Source organism: Rhinatrema bivittatum, chromosome 1 (assembly GCF_901001135.1).
Source record: "Rhinatrema bivittatum chromosome 1, aRhiBiv1.1, whole genome shotgun sequence".
NCBI classification, from domain to species: domain Eukaryota; kingdom Metazoa; phylum Chordata; class Amphibia; order Gymnophiona; family Rhinatrematidae; genus Rhinatrema; species Rhinatrema bivittatum.
In genome coordinates this window covers 500,560,346-500,576,007 of record NC_042615.1, presented here as the reverse complement: position 1 = coordinate 500,576,007, position 15,662 = coordinate 500,560,346, and the positions used below count along the sequence as shown (strand labels likewise).

The 15,662-nt window shown below is 44.4% G+C and overlaps 1 protein-coding gene across 1 annotated transcript in view; it reads left to right on the top strand.

Moving 5' to 3' along the window:
* NT5DC2 (5'-nucleotidase domain containing 2) overlaps positions 1 to 15,662 on the top strand; it is a 145,575-nt gene that overhangs the window by 29,369 nt on the left and 100,544 nt on the right. The window contains exon 3 of the mRNA XM_029609701.1: positions 243 to 317. Coding sequence (XP_029465561.1) covers positions 243 to 317 — 75 coding nt within the window. The remainder of the gene's footprint in view (positions 1 to 242; positions 318 to 15,662) is intronic.

Here is a 15,662-nt window from a genome sequence, read left to right as displayed (position 1 = left end):
AAGGCCTACATAGCATTCTGTACTAATTTACTGCCAAGCTTTGCCTTAATTGACTGAATTGCTTCAACATATGTTAGCCACCTTGAACTACTGCATTTTCACAATAGTTTGTTTGGTGCCCTTATCTTGGGCATTTGATAGAATCTTCAAGTCCACCTGGTAGGACCATGGTACTAACAAGTAGCAAGGTTAAATTAGTTAAATGCAAAAATGTGAAAGCTTTCTGTTTGAATTTTTCTCAGTACCCAAAAGGACTTCTCAAATATGACTACCTGCCAAACTTTGCTGTGAGGGGACTGCATTATGACATCCACAAGGTAAGCACACTCCTCCGTCTCTCCTGTGGTTCACATTTCTGAAGAATCCAGACATGAGGGATTGGCCTAATGGCTCAGTTACTGTGCTGTGCACTTCCATATGGAGGGATCTAGGATTTATTTCTGGCTCAGTTCTTCTACTTCCTGAGTTAGCTTGGGCTGCAAATGTTGTGGAAGGGACTTGGGGAAGGAGTCCCATTCATTGGGCAATGGTAACTACTAGCCAGATTTAGGGCTCATGATTGCAGGGCTCCAGAAGGAGCCATGGCACATGGTCCCTGGCTGAGCACTATCGCCACAATGACTGGACCAAGTAAGCTGGGGGAGGCTAGGGCAGGATAAAAACTGCCATGTCTAAATAAAATGCAGAGCTCACAGTTTGACAGAATACAGTGAGTGTAAGTCAAACTTGTGCTGCCTTAAAACCATAACCTGGGATTATATATCTCCCAGACAAAACAAAAGTAGTGCATGATATGCTGTGACTCAGCCTGATGCTGCTGTTACTGTGCCCAGTCACAAGAAGAGAAATGCTGATGCAGTGATGCCATCAAGCAGCTGGCAGAGCTTGGGAGCCAGACCATGCTACATGCAGGAGTACTGCCAAAAGAAAAGTGTGTGAGCATGTGTGAGCACAGCCTTTGCTGGAGATTTATTTATTTATTTAGCAGTTTTTTATACCGACCTTCATAGTAGATAACCATATCGGATCGGTTTACATTTTAACAAAGGGTAAAACTGAGGTAACAATTCTGGTAAATAATAGATAACAGGAAAAGGAATAAGTCAGTTACAATCAACAAGGTATGAAACTTGGAGGCTTAAAGACAAGCTGGAAGGAAGATAGAGGCAGGTAGAATAAATATAACATGATACGAATAATTTAACGGGTTAGAGCATATGCTTTAACCAGGAAATGCCAGTGTCCATTGTTCAGGAGGAAGTGTGTCAAAGTCCTTGTAAGAAGTGAGGCTCAAACTAGTGATTATCCGGTGGATCTGGGAAGGCTTGGTGAAAGAGCCACGTCTTTAGTCTTTTTCTGAAGGTTAAGAGGCAGGGTTCCAATCTGAGATTTGCTGGGATATTGTTCCAGATAGCTGGGCCTGCAATTGAAAAAGCTCTGTCTTTGGTCGTAGAGAGGCGAGTGGCTTTAGTAGGGGGAAATTTCAGAGTGCCTTTGTGGATATCTCTCGTTGGTCTGTTAGAGGAGTGGAGTTTGAAAGGGATATCCAGGTCGAGTTGGAGTTGCTGATGGATGGTTTTGTGTATTAGGGTAATAGATTTGTACAGGATTCTGAAATTTACTGGTAACCAATGTAGGTTTCTGAGGACGGGGGAGATGTGTTCACCGCGGCTGGTGTTGGTCAGCAGTCTCGCTGCCGCATTTTGTAACATCTGCAGTGGTTTGGTGGTAGATTTAGGGAGGCCTAGAAAGAGGGCACTGCAGTAATCTATTTTGGCGAACAGAAGAGCCTGGAGGACTGTCCTGAAGTCTTGGAAAAATAAGAGTGGTCTCAGTCGTTTCAAAACCTGTAGTCTGAAGAAACTGTCTTTGGTAGTTGTGTTGACCATTTTTTTAAGGTTTAGACGATTGTCTATTATTACCCCAAGGTCTCTAACGTGCGTACAGGTGATGTGAGCATTGTGCGGTGAAGGTGGAGGAAGATTGTTTTCATTTGAAGAGATGAAGAGAAGTTCCATCTTTGAGGCATTGAGGACCAAGTTTAAGCTGTTGAGTAGATTAGTAATGGATAGAAGACAGTTATTCCAGTAGGTGAGAGCTTTTGAGATGGATTCTGTTATTGGGATTAGAATCTGTACATCATCTGCATACAGATAGTGAATTAGGTTGAGGTCTGTCAGTAGTTGGCAGAGGGGGAGGAGGTATATATTAAAGAGGGTTGGAGATAACGAGGATCCTTGTGGTACGCCAAGGGAAGATTTTGTTAGAGGTGACTCCTTGTTATTGATTTTGACTTTAAAAGTCCTATTGCTGAGAAAGGACCTGAACCAGTTGTGGGCTGATCCGGAGATGCCGATATCCTCAAGGCGATCCAGGAGGATGGTGTGGTTGACTGTGTCGAATGCCGCCGAAATGTCTAACAGAACTAATAAGAAGGAATGTCCTTTGTCTAATCCCATTATAATATGGTCTGTAAGCGAAATGAGGAGGGTCTCCGTGTTGCGTGATTTCCGGAAGCCATATTGCGAGGGGTATAGGATCTTATGGTCCTCTAGATATTCTGAAAGCTGGGTGTTTACCAGTTTCTCTGTAAGTTTGGCAACGAATGGTAGATTGGAGAAGGGTCTAAAGTTGGCTAGTACATTAGGGTCTAGATTGTGTTTCTTGAGGAGGGGCTTAAGAGAAGCAGTTTTTAGGCTGTCTGGGTAGCTTCCTTGAGTTAGAAGGCTGTTAATAATATTTGTTAGAGGTCCTGAGATTGTGTCTGGAATAAGCAGCAGGAGTCTTGATGGGATATTATCGGCCGGATGACTAGATGGTTTCTGTCTTTTTAGAATGGATTCAATCTCTTTGGTGGAGATTAATTCGAAGCTGTCCAACTTAGGTTTAGCGAACAAATTGAAATTCTCATCTGATTTGAGAGGTGTTGTATTAGGAGGAAGGAGGGCGAGAGTATTTAGGATCGTCAGTTGAAAAAATGAGGCGAGTTCATTAGCCTTGGATAGAGCTTGTTCGTCTGGAATAGGTGGCGGGGTTGATTTAGTTATTTGTGTTACGTAAGCAAATAGGGCCTGGGCGTCATACTGGTAGTGGTGTATTTTGTTGGCGCAATATTCCTTTTTTTTTTGTAGTATGCAGGTCCTATAGCGATGTAAGAAACCCTTGTATGCTGAAAGGGTAGTTGAGTTGGGGGTTTTTCGCCATCTATTTTCTTTATGGCGTAAGTCCTGTTTCATCTGTTTTAGTTCGGTGCTGAACCAAGGTTGATTCCCCCTTTTTTTTGGATTGATTGTTTTGGAGGTTATTGGGCACCATTTGTTTGCGACTGCTTCAGTAATTGTTTGCCAGGAAGATAGGGCTGAGTCGGGATTAGACAGGTCCAGGTTGGAGAGTTCCTTGGAGAGCTGCTCGCTGAGTATATCAGATGGACATGATTTCCTGAATTGAATGGTGGAAAGGTGCGGAGAGGTGTGAGTCTGTTTGTATGTGGAGAAGGATGATTCTATCAAGAAATGATCTGACCAAGGGATTGGGGTACATGTGGGATCAACCGTGCATGTGAATTTAGAGTTAATGAATATTAAATCCAGGATGTGACCAGCTTTGTGTGTGGGGCTGTTGATAGTCTGAGAGAATCCCATAGCAGTGAGGGTGGTGAGGAAGGCTTCGCAGTTCGCAGATCGCGGTATAGCGTCTGTATGGAGGTTGAAATCACCCATAATCATAGTTGGTAGGTCTAAGTTAATATGTTTTGCTATGGATTCTATGAGGGGTGAAGGGTCGGTTTCTAAAACTCCAGGAGGAGCGTAGATTAACAAAATTTGTAGAAGTTTTGACTTGACTAATCCTAGTTCCAATTTGGATTCAGTCTTGATGGTGTGAGCGGTCAGTCTGAGTTCTTTCTTGGAGGCTAGAAGAAGTCCGCCTCCTCTTTTTTTGTGTCTATGGAAGGTGAAGATGTCATATAACTGGATAGGTAGTTGGTTGGTTAAGGCAATGTCCGAGTTTTTTAACCAGGTTTCTGTGATGGCACAGATGTCTGGGTTGGAGTCCAGGAGGTAATCATTGAGGATGTGTGTCTTTTTAGTTAAAGATTGTGCATTGAGGAGTGTTACTGAGAGTAGCGTGAGGCCTAGAAGTTGGTTCAAAGGAGACGTCATGATTGGAATAATTCTTTTTTGTAAGACGTTTGTGGAGTTAGGTAAGGAGATTCTCCTCTGGTTGTAGATGATTGGGATGTTGTGTGTGAACATGATGAATGAGGTTCCGGAAGAGGTTTAGTCTGAGCAATATTTTGATTGTGACTGGATACAACTGGTGAGAGTCTGTATGAAGAAGAGATGTCTGTGGACGGATGAAAGAAGGTGTTTGTCTGAATGAAGGGCGGTTTGGATGATTGTTGAAAGGAAGTCTATAAGCTTGTTGGATTGATTGGAGGAGTGCTCAGTCCTCCTTAGGTGTGGGTGGTTGTTTGATCAAGTGGTGGTAGAGCTCCACTTCTGGAGGTCACTAAGTTTGAGTGCTAAAGTTGAGTGCTGGGGTGAAATGCTGGGGCGAATCTTGGTTGAGAGCTGATGTTGAGTGCTGAGATTTGTATGAATGTTTAAAGCTTGCTGGAGAGGTTGGATGAATGCTGGACGCTTGTTGAAGAGGCTGGGTGATAACTCAGAGCTGCCACTAGTAGGGGTACAGATGTTGCGGGGGGAGAGAACTTGCATGAATGCTGTTGGGAGAGGGGAAAATGCTGGGAAGGGGAGAAAGAACTGGGTAAGGGGTGCCAAGAATAGGGGAAGGATGGGTTATGCTTGGCAAAGGGTGGGGGATAGAGGAAGATGGATGTTGGGAAGAAGAGGGGGATGCTTGGCAGGAGCTGGAGGGAGATAGGTATGGAAGTGCTGGTGGGGAAGGGGGCTTTCTGTGAAGGGGATAGAGAAGAGAGATGGGGATGCAGGCGATGCTTGTCATGGGATGGGAAATGCTTTGCTAGTGCCACTGACACAGGGAGTGCTTTGCTGCCACTAAAGTTGGTGTAAATTTAGTGTTTATGAGCACCAGGTATTTGTGAATGAAGACTCAGGGTCCTATAATTCCAGTAGAGGCCAGTTTCAGTTGAGCTGGAAGCCCAAAAACAGGAAGAAAGGGTTAGGCAAAAAAAAAAAAAAAGAATTTAAAAGATGTTTGAATTTTTAAGCCGTATCACAACAGCAGTTTGAGCAGACATCTGCTCTTGCATGAATGCCCACTGGATTTCACCTGTGGCTGCATATGGTAGCATTCCATATTTCCCTCTTTCTTACTGTCTGTTCTGATCTCCTGATTTATTAAATTAGGCTGGACTGTTGTGATAATCTCCTGAATAGAAAGCAAAGCATAAAGGATATCATTCTTCTGCACGTGAACTGGAAATCAATAGAGGAAGTACCCATCTGACATAACTTGAACTTGGCAATTAATTTACAATTTATAGGGGCATAAAAACTGTACCAGCAGTAAAAGTATGCAAAGTGATTTAGCCGCTTACCAAGACCCCCTAGGCTAATCCTATTTCTGCTGCACCACAGATCTAAATAAATATCAAGTTCCCATTTTACTGACTCTATTGGCATCCTTTTTTTTTTTAAAAACAGAATCGAGCAGTAGACTTTGGACAAAGTAAAGCAAATTTCTTTGCCAAAATTCTTCACAGTAACATACAGTTCCATTTCTCTGAAGACTAGCAGTTCACCAAGTAATGCACATGGATCACGTGACTCTGGTGCTGGACAGACAGATTGTTTCAGAGCTTTGTGAAAAGGGCAAAAGCCTCTTGTTGCAGCCATTCTGCTTTGCCATGGCTTACCTCAGTTTGGTTTTGTCCATTAAGATCAGAGGCATTTTTTTCTTCAGCAAGCCTGCAGAACTGGTCTGTATTTGATCCTTCAACACAGCTGTGCCAGAAGGCTACCTGACCAAAATTCTTTTCATCTTTGAACAGTTTGTGAGGTGGGAACATGTCTTTGTTTAAATTTCACCTTGTCCATTTTTCTCACTATATCTTTCGGAGTCTGGCATAAAACCCCCCACTCTGTTAGGGTTCCTTTGTGAAACTGATGGTGCTTACTGCTGACCTGTATGAAGAAACCCCATTTCTTCATGGGCAAGCAGGATGAAGAGTCCTGCATGTGGATGATTTCATTGCATGGCATCATATGAGTCATCTTCTATTTGTCAGATTCAAGTCCCCTGCAGTTTGACAAGCTATCAGTATGAATCTGATGAAAACCTCCTTTGTCTCTGGACTCTTGTGAGTCCATATATCTGAGTCCATATATATGTGAGTCCATATATCTTCGCAAAACGGCAGGGGAAGTTAGCGAAGGCCTGCGCAGTCGGCGCTAAAGCCTGTCGGGGTAAGGCCTTTAAATTCGCACTTACCCCTCCGCGGGCCCTACCGCCGACCACGAGGTTAGGTCTCTTCAGCCCGCTGGTCTCCTGGGCCCTCCTCCACCGCGTCGAACACCGAGCCAGCATCCGAGCCAGCCAATCGATCGCTGAGCCTCGATCCGACGTCATCCAGGGGCGTCCCCGCCGAATTAAAAAGTCCTGCTCCTCCCGGCGTCGTGCGCCGAAGGAGCGCGACAAAGGGTCCTGCCCCTTTGTGTGCCCCTTCGTGCAGCCCCTGAGCACCCCTCCCTTTCCGATGCCTCACGTCCGCGGCTCAACCAGTCATTTGAAAGCGACTCAACAAACTCATTTGAAAGCGACTCTTGGATACGACAACCTCCCAGGACCCTTCGCCATTCGCTAAGTCTCATTCCCGCACTCACAACAAGACCAGATTAACCCAAATATGGTAACCCAACATATTCCTATCAGATACCACCGCCACCTCCGCAACATGCTTCCAGTTCAAACTCCACCAGCAAGAATTCCCAGATCTCTCATCCCAATCCTGATCACTCCCCTGACTCAGCTCTTAGGACTAACTCTTCTCACAGTGACCCAAGTTAATGCTCAATCTCTGACAAAAAAGACTCATATCCTCAACGACTATCTCTAAGACTGTAACCCTGACGTCTGTGCCATCACAGAAACTTGGCTAAAAAACTTGGACATAGCGCTAATCAATCAACTACCCACTCACAAATACGACTTTTTCTCAATTCACAGGCACAAAAAACGAGGGGGCGGCCTGTTACTAGCCACCAAGAAAGAACTCAAACTAACATCGCATACAATCAAGTCAGAATCCAAAATAGAATTAGGATTATTCAAATCGAATCATCTGCAAGTTCTACTAGTTTATGCCCCCCCAGGAGTATTAGAAGCAGACGCCTCCCCCCTTATAGAATCCATCGTTAAACACATCAATACAGACTCTCCTACCATAATCTTGGGAGACTTTAACATACACTTTGAAGCCGCTCCCCATTCACCCAATTGTGTAGCTTTCCTCACCGCCCTAAACGCAATGGGATTCACCCAGATCGTCAACAAACCTACACATAAAGCAGGGCACACCTTGGACCTTATCTTCATCAACTCTAACTTCTCCAGCACCATGGAACCTGCTTGTACCCCTATCCCCTGGTCAGACCATTTTCTGATAACAACCACCCTCTCCACAAAAAAACAGTCACCCCCCCCCCCCCCAACACCTCTTCTCCATTTCAGGAAACCATGTGCTTCCGACACTCTCAGTGAGCAGCTCTCCAAGGAACTCACAAACCTAGATCTATCCAACCCCAACACAGCTGTGCTTTCCTGGCACAAGATCACGGAAGCGGTAGCAAATAAGCTCTGCCCATCAATCTCGAAACTAATTAACCCTACAAATAAAGCAAATCAACCCTGGTTCTCCAGCGAACTCAAACAGATAAAGCAAGAACTATGTCACAAAGAAAACAAATGGCGTAAAGCCCCTTCCCCTTCTATGCTATCATCATACAGAGGATCCTTACATCTTTACAGGACATCAATTTTAAAATCAAAAAGAGTTTATTACACCAATAAAATCCATGGTCTCCAATATGACGCAAAGGCTCTCTTTTCATATGTGTCTCAAATCACAAAGTCACTACCACCACCGATACCAGACGAACAAGCTCAATCCAAGGCAAACGAGCTAGCCTTATTCTTTCAGCAGAAGATTTCAAACACGCTCGCACTCCTTCCAACCAAGACCAACCCCCTCGCTTCATTAGGCAATAACCACACACTTAAGGGAGCCAAATTCGACAACTTCGAATTAACCTCCACTAAAGAGATCGAATCCATTCTCAAGAGGCAGAAACCATCCAGCCACCCAACAGACAACATACCTACCAAGCTACTACTACTCATACCAAACACAATCTCCGGACCCCTGTCCAACATCATAAACTGCTGCTTAACCCAAGGACTGTACCCAGACAGTCTAAAAAATGCTTTCCTTAAACCCCTCCTTAAGAAACATAACTTAGACCCTAGCGAACTAGCTAATTTTCGCCCCATCTCGAATCTACCATTCTTAGCCAAACTTACAGAAAAATTGGTTAATACCCAGCTCTCAGAATACTTAGATCACAATATACTTTATCCTTCACAGTATGGTTTCCGCAAATCACGCAACACAGAAACCCTGCTCATCTCCCTAACAGACCATATTATTATGGGACTGGACAAAGGACACTCCTTTCTTCTAATCCTCCTAGACATCTCGGCGGCGTTTGACACAGTCAACCACGCCATCCTCCTGAATCGCCTATCAGACATAGGCATTTCAGGATCAGTCTACAACTGGTTCAAGTCTTTCCTTAGTAATAGAAGCTTTAAGGTCAGGATCAATAATAAAGAATCACCACCGACAAATTCTTCTCTGAGCATACCTCAAGGATCCTCCCTGTCCTCCACCCTTTTCAATATCTACCTCCTCCCCCTGTGCCAACTGTTAACAAGTCTCAACCTTATTCACTACATTTCCGCAGATGACGTTCAGATCCTGATCCCCATAACAGAATCCATTGCCAAATCACTCTTGATCTGGAAAACTGCCTACAATCTATCACTAGTCTCCTCAACAATCTAAATTTGGTCCTCAATGCCAGTAAGACCGAACTCCTCCTCATTTCCTCCAACCAAGACAACCTCCCGTCACAGACTCACCACAACCACGTCCTTACCCATACCCAGGTTAGAGATCTTGGGGTAATACTCGACAACCGCCTTAATCTAAAGAGTATGATCAACACCATAACCAAAGACTGCTTCTACAGACTACAGGTATTAAAAAGACTCAAACCTCTCTTATATTTCCACGACTTTAGGACAGTTCTTCAATCCTTGATATTTGCCAAAATAGACTACTGCAGCGCTCTTCTCACAGGACTACCCAGCTCAACCACCAAGCCTCTACAGATGATACAGAACGCCGCAGCCAGAATCTTGACCAGCACCAACCGGAGAGATCATATTATACCCATCCTCCGAAATCTACACTGGTTACCAGTCAACCACAGAGTCCTACACAAATCCATCCACAATCTCCTTTATCTCGACCTTGAAATCCCTCTCAAACTCCATACCTCCAACAGACCAATGAGAGAAATATACAAAGGAGCGCTACAAGCCCCTCCAACCAAAGCCACGCAACTCATCTCATCCAGGGACCGAGCATTTTCGACAGCAGGCCCAGCCATCTGGAACAACCTCCCCGCAGAACTCAGGCTGGAACCTTGCCTACTAACATTTAAGAAAAAACTCAAAACGTGGCTGTTTCCGCCAAGCCTTCCCGGATCCCTGGGACACACATTAGGTGTTTAATCTAATCACGAACAATGGAACCTCCCTCCTCCCCTGAATACCTGATCTGCATTGATACTTCCTCTAATATGTGGACTAACACCAGACTGGAATTTGTGATGTCTCTCTTTAACTTAATCTAAGTTGATGCCCTCTTCGGGCCTTTTTCTTCCAGCTGCCTAAGCTTCCAAGTTCACGGTCCACGTTAAATGTAACTTTTGTTTCCTTGGTTTTTCTTTGATTATGGGAAAAAAAAAAAAGTTGTTCCTTCCGTTGTTTCAGTTATCTACCCCTGTTCGATGTAAACCGATCTAATATGGTATTTAACCATGAAGGTCGGTATAGAAAAAATGTTAAATAAATGATTTCATTGCATGGCATCATATGAGTCATCATCTATTTGTCAGATTCAAGTCCCCTGCAGTTTGACAGGCTATCAGTATGAATCTGATGAAAACCCCCTTTGTCTCTGGACTCTTGTGAGTCCATATATCTGACCTAGAAGAGTTTTTGGTGGTGGTCACTTCAGCCTGCAGAGTGGGTGAGCTTCAGGCCCTAATGGCTTTTCTGCTTAGTATATGATTTCATCAACATGTATGGCCCACTAATGTGACTACCAGGAAGCACATGTGGGATATAGACACATGAGAAACCAGCCAGTGGTACTATAATTATAACTGTGGTATATAGACAAAGTATAAAACTAGAAACACTGGCCCATCCATCCAATTAATTTAGCATTATTTCTTATCACTACTTTAGAGATCTCCTGTATTTATCCCACACTTCCTTGAATTCAGATACTGTTTTTGTCTCCATTTCCACTGGGAGGCTGTTCCACATACCTACCACCCTCGAGAAATACTTCTTAAGATTACTTCTGAGTCTACCCCCTTTCAACCTCATTGCATGATTTCCCCCCCCCCCCCCCACTTCGTTCTAGAGCTTCCTTTCTGTTGAAAAAGGCTCACTGCTTTTATGCATGGAAATCTTTGAGATTTGAATGCCTCTCTCATATCTCACCTATAGTAATGCCAGTTCCACACAAAAAAAAATCTGTCTAGCTACAAAAATGAGCAATAAGCCACACCCAAACCAGAATCAAAGGAAACAAGATTCCAGTGTCCAGTCAGTAGTTTGCTGCTGTTGCTGCTGGGTTGTGTGAGTGTGAGAGAAAGCAACACAGATTTTTAGAACCCTTTGTCATCTGTGCATGCCAGGCCACAGTTTATCATCTTTTCAATTAGCAGTAAAGATCCTTTGATCTGTCACTTGACTAAGCTGTTTTGGTAGCTGGTTATCTCTCCCAAGAAATGGGGAGATGTCTCTGTGGGCCAGAAATGAAATTTTTTTTGGGGGGGGGGGCCCCAAAGTTAACGTGGGTGGGCAGTTGACATACAAGTCTAGGCCCTACTATTGTACTCTTATCAAAAAATGCCATAGAGTTCATCAGACAATGGATTTCTAAGTAGTTTCATCTTGAGTAATGCTTTAAAATATTTGAATTCTATTATTTCAAGCACTTACCAGCATTAAAATACCTTATTAAGGAGTCACGTGATGTGGTGATCTGGGATAGACGTGTCTACCCCGGCTCCAGGAGCTAGCCCCAGAATCTATTATTTTTCGCTAACATCCGCGCCTGTACCGCTTCCAAAATTTACCTGTGAGCACTGCCTATGAGTATCGACCGCTATATGAATAGATCCCCGGTCGCCATGCCTGCTAAAATAGCGAAAAAGGACAAGGAAAAACCTAAGCCTGGAGAAGACAAAATGGCGCCTGGTGGTGACAAAACTGCTGCGGGCACGGTCGATGCAGCGACGCTTACTGCCTTAACTAATGCGGTTACATCAGCGGTGTCGGACAAACTGGACAAGATCTCGGAACAGCTCACCTCGATGCAAGCGGCGTTTGCAGAGCTTCCTCCGCGGATTGATGCCTTGGAACTCCGAGTCTCAGCGGCAGAAGATGAGGCCTTAGCGAATGAGGGCAAACTTCGCAAAATGGAAAAACTGATTCAAACGCAAGATGATCGTATCGACGATCTGGAGAATAGATCACGGCGCAACAACTTACGTTTCGTTGGCCTACCTGAATCCATCCCAGACAATGAACTTAGTGAGCAACTGTTTCAATGGCTGCCATCGGCCTTGGGCATTCCGGAGCAACTTGGCGCCTTAAAAATCGAGCGCGCACATCGGCTGGGAAATCGTGTGGGGCCAAACCAGCGGGCTCGTGTGGTTATTGCTCGTATTCTTGATTACGCGGACCGGCAACGGATTTGGAGTGCCTCTCGGAAGGTCCCGGCTCTTAAATATAAAAATGAGCAGGTTCGTATCTTTCAGGATTTTTCTGCCCGAGTGGCGGCCAAAAGGAAGGAATTTGGATCAGTGTGTTCCCAGCTCGCCAATAAACAGGTGCGATTCGCACTCCAATTTCCTGCTAAGTTGCGCGTGTGGCATGAGGGGCAATCGCAGGCTTTTGATTCGGCTCCTGAGGCCCTGAAATATGTGCAGCACACATTTGAAAATGCGGCGGATGGCTGAAGGGCCTACTCTGAGCGTTCTCAGTTACTGCGGAAGGTGTTTGCCGTCATAAGGGATCTCGACATGCTCAGATCTACATCTTTAGCTTCTTGTACTTTACTTGGTGCTCCTCGGTGCTTTTCTACCGGGCACTTGATGTTACATTTTTTGGACTGATCTACTGGGGACTAGCTCCTGACCACAGAATTTGGCTCCAGCTCTCGTTATTGAGAGTTTTGTTAGAAGAATGGATGTATGGGGTTTGGGGTTGTGTGCTGGGGGTGAGGGGTGGGGGGGAGGGGGGGGGAAACGACACCTAGCATGTACTAATCTTATCATTGGAGGTACTGGGCACATTGTTGGATTGGGGGTGAACCGAAGGGTTCTGCCTGTATCAAAGTCTGTATTGTATGCCTTACTTGTACTGGTCATGATTCTTGTTATTGTTAATTACCATGATTCCTAAAGTTAATTATATGAGTTGGAATGTGGCGGGGTTGGGGACTCCTATCAAGCGGGAGAAGGTTCTGGCTCATTGTCGCAGATCCAAAGGGGACATTGTGTTCCTCCAAGAAACACATATGCGTGACAAGGAGCATCTTAAGCTGAAAAACAAAAAGGGGTATTCACAGGTTTTCTTTTCCTCTGGCACCAGTAAACGTAATGGTGTGGCTATTTTGATTCAAGGTTCCATTCCTTTTCAAATGCACTCTCAGTGGTCTGATACCGAAGGCAGGAGCATTATTATTAAAGGCCAACTGTATGGTAAACCTATTGTGCTGGCCTCCATATATGGCCCCAACCATTATTCCCACTCCTTCTTTTCCAAATTGGTGTCCCAGATCTCGGCGGTGGGAACTGATTCAGTCATTTTAGCTGGAGACTTTAACTGCCTAGCTGATAATATTCTTGACAAATGTTCTACAGTTCGTACTCCTTCATTGGGAAAGGGGAAAGGTATTGCCTTCCTTTGTCATGCCCTGCAACTTATTGATGTCTGGAGGGTGTTACACCCGTTGGAGAGAGACTACTCTCATTATGCTAGGGCTCACCCAGCTAAATCCAGAATCGATTATATATTAATCTCTGAATCTCTTTTTACAGAAGTAGAGCGGGCAGATATTGGTGCCCTGGTCATCTCCGATCACTGTCCTGTTTCCTGTGTCATTGGGGAGGCAGCTAGGCTTCCTTCATTGTTTCAATGGCGGATGCCGGAGTGGCTAGCTACTGACACTGAATTTGGGAAGTATTTAGAGCAGAGGTGGTCACAGTATGAGGAGTTCAATGGACAGCATGCAGACACGCCAGTCCTATATTGGGAAACTGCCAAAGCGGTCATAAGGGGTGATATCCTTCAATACACAATCCGAAAAAAGAAACAGCAGAGTGCTCAAATATTGGATCTAGAACGTAAATTGACATATTATAAGGCCCAGTGGAACAGACAGAACTCCACCCTGTGGAAGGACAGGTTCCAACAGACTCAGGTTCTGTTGAGCGATCTCCTCCACCGTAAAGCCACTGGGAGTATGTTTTCATTTCGGCATAAGCTCTTTCTTCATGGTGACAAGCCGGGCAAGCTTTTAGCTCGGCTCTCTAAATCGGCTAATCCGACTAAATTTATCTCTCATATTAATAAGGCTGATGGCTCCAGGGCTGTGTCCACCTCTGAGATAGGGATGGTATTCCAACAGTTTTATGAAACTCTATATGCCTCTGAACCACCACATGAGACTAATCAACAGGCTTTTTTTCAGAACTTGCAACTTCCTTCATTGAATGACTCACAGCGTGAGGGATTAAATAGACCCATTTCTGCTATTGAAATTTCCAATGTAATTTCCGACCTTAAATTACACAAATCTCCAGGGCCAGATGGAATGACGTCCTTGTTTTATAAGTTGCTGAAAGACAATGTGACCCCACCCTTAACTATGCTTTTCAATCACATGATCACTAGTGCCGTTTTGCCGGACACGATGAAAGTAGCGGCCATTACTATCCTACCAAAACCTGGGAAAGACCCAGCACAACCAGGTTCCTATCGCCCAATTTCCCTCCTAAATCAGGATGTCAAGATTTATGCAAAAATTTTAGCTAATCGTTTAAAGTTAATTCTCCCTCATCTCATATCCCAGGAACAGACTGGTTTCGTTTATGGTAGAAAGCCGGTTGCCAATATTCGACGTTTGCTGGTGGCCCTGGAAACATGTCATCGGGATAACATCACCGACCCCCTGCTAGTAAGCTTCGACGCTGAAAAAGCGTTCGATAGAGTAGCATGGGCCTATTTGTTTGATGCCCTGAAATATTTTGGTTTCAATGGACCCTTCCTTTCAGCCATTAAGATACTATATGGAGATCCCAAAGCATTTATTTGTATAAATGGTTCTACTTCTCCCTTATTTACGTTGGGCAGGGGAACTAGACAGGGTTGCCCCCTATCCCCCCTTTTGTATATTCTTTCATTGGAGCCGTTAACCCAAAAAATTAAGCAATCCCCTTTAATTTCTGGCATTACCTCCAGGGGCATTGAGCAAAAAATGATGCTTTTTGCAGATGACATGCTGATGACCATTTCTAATGCTCGCCGCTCCCTCCCAGAGCTTTTGAGGCTTATTCAGACCTTTGGCACCTTTTCAGGGTTAAAGTTGAATCTCACTAAATCCGAAGCTCTAGATATTACGGGATCTCTTCGGGCTCTTTGGCCGGATTTCCCGTTGTTATGGGCAACGGATACGATCAAGTATCTTGGGATTCGAATTCATGTGAACCCTCAGAGCTGGTATTTTCACAATATTACCCCCTTAATTAAATTATTTCAACAGAAAGTCAATAGTTGGATATCCTTACCTTTATCTATTTCCGGCCGAATAGCTTTAGTTAATATGATTTTGATTCCCAAATTGCTTTATGTTTTGCAAATGACTCCCTTTTATTTGAAACCTAAGGATGTACGGGTCCTGCATCGAATCCTGGGTACCTTTTTTTGGAGCCCCAGGAGAGCTAGGATGTCCTTTTCCAAATTAATGGTACCCAAATCGGCAGGTGGCTTGGGAGTTGCTAATCTGCGATTTTATAATATTGCTTGTTTGTTATCTACTTTGCGTGAATGGTTGGGATATGGGGGTGAGTCTGAGGTCTTGCAACTTGAAAGGGCAGCCTTCTCTCCATATCATTTGTCATTTGTATTGCATTCCCCTGCTGGAATGCTGCCGCTTCACATCACTAATAGCTTACTGGCTAGCGGTATGCGTAATTGCTGGAAGTATATCCGGGTATTTCTACGTTTGGATTGGAAGGTGTCTTATTGTCTTCCATTACTACATAATCCGATGCTTCCTGCTGGGATGCCTAACCGATTGTTGCAGAGAT